Genomic DNA, 5,169 nt, shown 5'->3' with positions numbered 1-5,169 from the left:
CCCTTACCAAGCATGAGGATTATAATTTTTGTTGTAATGTTGACTTAATGAAATGCAATGGATGCTCTAAGAGGAGTGGGATAGTTTGAAATTCGGAGTGATTTGAATGGAATCTTTTGCAATTCAAGGTTTTTAAAGTTTTATTGACCCACAAACTATAAAACAAGACAAGTTTGAGACAAGTGATAGTCCCAGTTTTTGGTGGATCAAGCAGTACGAAATGTCTCTCCCAACTATTCTACCTGATTGTCAAAATTGAAAGAAGCCTAGGCATTTTAGAAGTAAACACTTCGAGTTGTGATATTATGAGCTAGGAATCTCAAATGAAATAATATAAGAGGCAAAAGTGTAGCTCTCCCTAAGCTACAAGATGAGCACAAGTAAGTCTACAACTAATGCAAACAAGGATAGATGCACATGGTTGCATTCACTTGTCAGCATTGTGAAGTCACCAGTTGACTTTTTCAGCATTATTTATTACGACACTCACTCATGTTAGGCCTCATGAAGCCTTTAACTATCATTAGTGCTTTGTTGTTATGTATTATATAATACAAGTTTTGATCTTGTGCACCCAAATTGTTCATCATTGATGATGATGTTATATTTTTAGTCTAGAATATCAAGCTGGATGATAATAACTATCAAAGCTTGAGGTTCAAGATGGTCAACATCTTCTAGGCCAAGAGTTTGGGGGATGTTATCATTGGAACTGAGAAGAGAAATGGAGGAGAAATGATCCTCCACATACAAGTTCAACAACTCCTCTCACTCTTGATTAGCTTCAAGACTAACAAAGAAATAATCTATTTGGGATGAGAAGTCCCAGCTTGCATTGAACATCATAAATTTCAATATGACTTTCCTGATACCCAAGTTTCAAGGGCAGACATCTACCATGGTTTGATGAAAGGATCTTGAGAGGTGCCTCAACACCACCAACATGTCTAAGATCATCTTACTTGGTTACATTGAAAGACACATGAGACTAATTACCTTTAATTGGTCAAGAGATCAAGCCAGAGTGACTAATCTAAATTCTCTCTAGATTGCCCTCCATGGATTAGGAAGGACAATGACTAGTTTGTGATAGCAATGGTCATAAGAGATGCACTTATTTCCTTCCAACTCATGTCAAATATGCTCATGTAGGCTTGAGCACATGAGATGAGGTCTTAGCATTGATTCTAAAATTGCCTTTTTAGCTAGAGAAGGAAGAGGTTTCCATGGACCTAAAGGCAAGAACTATGGTCATTCAGCAATCAAGGAGGAGAAAATAGCCATGGCAAGTAGTCTCGACCTCATTAGGGCATCAACATCAGAAGCATATTCCTTTCGCTCAAAGGGGGGACATGAAATCCTAGAGGTAGAGGAAACCCTAGAAGAGGAGAAACCACTCAAGTATTCCTAGAAGAGAAGGAAACTGCAATTACTATGGCTGATGGATGTTGTAAACAATGAACTTACCCCCATCATTTTCAATATGAATCTGGATGAATATTTCTAAGCTATATTCTATTTATCCATTTGCCAAAAGTCTCAACTCAATGAACTTTATACATTATGTCTCTTCATATTTTTATACTTCCATAGACGGTTTTGATATATGCAATTAGTTGTAGCTTTTGAGCTTCTTCATTGTCTTTCACTCATGTGGATATGCTATATTGGAGATGGCAAGATTTTGGCTCCCCATCCAATTGGCTCTGCATAAGGCATTTACTTTCCACTTGGATCCTAAAATGGGCATGTTATTGGCATATGGACCCCTCATGCTTGCAAGCAGTTAGCTTGTTTATTAGACAAGCTAGTCTCAAGCTGAATAAATTGTTTGTTACCTATCCATTTCTCTATGTATTTAGGTTTGTTTGCAGGTCTCAAGCACCACTTATCAAGTCAAACAACTCTCAAAGTGGTACTTGCAATACATATACCCAAGGTAGGCTGCCTAATTCTTTTGCTCTCTTGGTAAATGGGTACTCTTGAGTAGTTTAAGTTGTTTTCAAATGGTGGAGCTTCTGCTCCATTCCTTGCAATTATATTTCCATGTCTTGCTTGGGTGAACTTTAATTGGGGTCCTTGCCGTAACTTTGTCAGGGGATGGCATTAAATCCCTATGGCATGCAATCCCATGATACATAATGCTTTATGAACATGTAATGTAACTAAAGTGGAACCAAGGCAAGGTCTATGAGAGGCCCTAGAAAGCTCACATCTATTCAACATAAAGATACACGTGTTACTAGAATCATGAAATAAGATGACTATGAAACTCAAGGATGTGCCATTAAGATAACAAATTGAAAGACATAATTGACGACACTGATCGAAGATCATGTCAAGGATACAAGCAAGTTGCATCAGTGAGAAAAAAAGGAGTATGCCAATAATGCTACAATCGTCGCTAACTTGCCAAAAATTTGGTTCTTAATCTAGGGGACCGAAAGAGAGTTAAAAGCAATGTTCATAGAAAACCTACAAAACTATATACAATGAATCTCCAAATTATCATTTTCACATGTAACAAAGATTTTCTTAATTTTGTAAAATCTGCAAAAGTTTAAGCAATTTAGTTACATTTGAGCTGAAAAATCTGCAAGTTCTCAACTAAAAACTTGAAAACTTTTAAACGCCGACTCTGGCTGGCGTGTGCATTTCTTTTCTAGTGTTGGAGCGAAATGCTTTGTGTGAGCACTATGAAGTGCAGACCTGACTGGGTTGTTCAATGAACTTTCGTCCACGGGAAGAAATAGGCTGCACAAAGCCCGATGCTTGACACGATGAACAGCCACATTCCTGCATGCCACAAACATTCACAGTATAATTGCATGTCAAGGCATCTAAGCAGTAGAAACACAAAACAATAGCCAGTTTACCTACTGCAGGAAGCGTCCTAGGCTTCATCGAACTGTCGCCCATCAGATCCAACTGTAGCCTCATAGCCAGGACGACCAGAAGACTGCCAAGCTTCTCCCTCACCACTCTCTTCTCCATATCTAACGATAAAAGCGCCTCCATTGTCCCGCCATCTTGCTGTACGCAACTTTCCACACTCACCTTCACCAATAGAGCCAGCCCGAACAGAAGGATCAATAAAGCGGCCCTCCTAGTGGCCTTGCTCATGGTTACTGTGTGCACAACACTGAGGAAACTGGCCGAGGTGTACAGAGGTAACCAGAAATACCAATCTGCGAAACCCATTCGTATTTACTTCAGCATGGCAAAGGATAAGTAAGAATGCCGACCTGCACCGCCTTTACCATCTTTGGATATTGATTTATAGAAAACTCATAGTGAGATTGAAGGGCTAAGAAGTACCAATGTCGTCGAGCTGCACGGAAGCAGAGTAAGCGAAGAGGACTGCCATGAACGCGCAGCCAATCTTGGGAGCTCCCAGCGTCATGCAGGTCGTTCTTTGCTTGCCGGGGCTCTTCTCCTCCTCCTCCTCCTCCTCCTCCTCCTCCCCCTCGAGCCTCTGGTTTACAAGCGGAGGACGTTGACTTTTTCCTGAACATGTGTTCTTTTTTTGGGATGCCTGAGAAAGCACCCTCGAGTAATATCATCATCATCTTGTTATCTTAAGTTACTTTACCCCATGAACCAGCTAAACAAGTCCGGGACTTGAGCCCCCATAGGGACCCGCAAGTGGCAACTCGGTGGAGACACCTGCGAATTTGTCTACAATTGGCATAGCCAGAGCTTCCACAGACCTTGTGTATCCAACTCACAATAGCTTTTCACATCCCAAAGTGATTGCAATCGCCTCAGCCATAGCCACTGTGCTTGCAAGGTTATCAAGCAGTTTGTCAATGCTCTCAACAAAGGGTAGTTCATATGCTAGCCTACAACATAAACAACCATGCAAGAAGTCAAGCAAGGTTTCCAAGCACTCTAAGGATTTTCAAATTACGACGATGCAATTGATAACACTCATATAGATATTGAATTAGCTCCCGGGGAATGGCACATGGCTTGGAGTGACTGCAACCTTAATGTCTTTGCGAGGAGTCACTGCTGCGAACATATGCTTCCTTGACATTCTCATGGGTTAGATATAGTCTAAAAATGATCTACCACTTCTTTGAAATCTTCTCTCTATTACAGGGTTGAAAGAGGGAAAATTTTGAATGGTCCTCCATATGTTGATGGAAATACATGAATATATACTTGGTGATGGGAGATACATCTTAGTGTATTGTAAAAATTAAAGTCTTGCAGGCTACCCTTTCAACAAAGTGTTACAAACAAGTAATTAAAGCATATGGGAAACTAAAATACCCATAAAGCAATGCTTCCCATGCTTTATGAAACTGAGATACTTTATGCATCGCTTTATACCCATGCTTTATGAAGAAATACTTCCCATGCTTTATGAACTTGACATCCCCATGAAACTAAAATACCCATGAAGCAATGCTTCCCATGCTTTATGAAACTGAATTAAAGTTATGCAATGCTTTATTCACATGCTTTATAAAGAAAAACTTCCTATACTTTATGAAACTAAAATCCCCATTTACCCATAAAGCAATGCTTCCCATGCTTGATGATATTGAAATACTTTATGCATTGCTTTATAACCATGATTTATTAAAAAATACATCCCATATTTATGAAACTGATCCACTTCCCAATATAAAGTAGTGCTTCCCATACTCTGCATTGCTTTATAATTATGAAAATGAAATACTTATGGAACTTTGCATCATTGTAAGTGAAGGCCTTACATGAACATGAAAGCACCTTGAAGTGGCCTTAATTGTTTATAAAAGCAACCACATTTTGGATTTCTAGATCCCTTATGAAGCTAAAATACTTCCCAATAAAAAGCATGAGGCATACTTTGCATTGCCATGAAGCTTGAAACTCCTTGCAATGTAAATGATACCAAAAGGCATCGACATTTTAAAGTGAAATAGCTCCTATGCTTCAAAATCTCAATGCATACTATTAATTTGTATGGCCAACTAGTAATTTTTAAGCAATTACTCAAATCGCTACAAACACTCCATGGAAAACATGCATGTAGGAACAAACTATTTTCCTAAATGTGCAAGACTATGCAATGCAGTTCATGAGTTGCAAATCGCCCAAGTATTCTCCCTGGCGATGGTCTCCATGGAAACAAGATGGTTTTCCCCCATCTTCTTGATTTGAATCAATGGTCCT

At 39.3% G+C, this 5,169-nt stretch overlaps 1 protein-coding gene across 1 annotated transcript; it reads right to left on the bottom strand.

The window, feature by feature from the left end:
- Positions 1–2,661: 2,661 nt before the first annotated feature.
- On the bottom strand, positions 2,662–3,429 carry LOC147906332 (transmembrane family 220 helix protein). Its single transcript, XM_087372373.1, has 3 exons — positions 3,319–3,429; positions 2,877–3,188; positions 2,662–2,796 (listed from the first exon to the last, which is right to left on the bottom strand). Exons 1-3 carry the CDS (start codon positions 3,401–3,403, stop codon positions 2,723–2,725), a joined length of 471 nt encoding a protein of 156 aa, XP_087228499.1. The 5' UTR covers positions 3,404–3,429; the 3' UTR covers positions 2,662–2,722.
- Positions 3,430–5,169: the final 1,740 nt, after the last annotated feature.

This window comes from Dipteris shenzhenensis, chromosome 1, assembly GCF_047967505.1.
Source record: "Dipteris shenzhenensis isolate YYH24624 ecotype China chromosome 1, Dip_SZ_1.0, whole genome shotgun sequence".
Taxonomy (NCBI): domain Eukaryota; kingdom Viridiplantae; phylum Streptophyta; class Polypodiopsida; order Gleicheniales; family Dipteridaceae; genus Dipteris; species Dipteris shenzhenensis.
The sequence above is the reverse complement of the archived record's forward strand: the minus strand, read 5'-3'. Positions and strand labels throughout refer to the sequence as shown.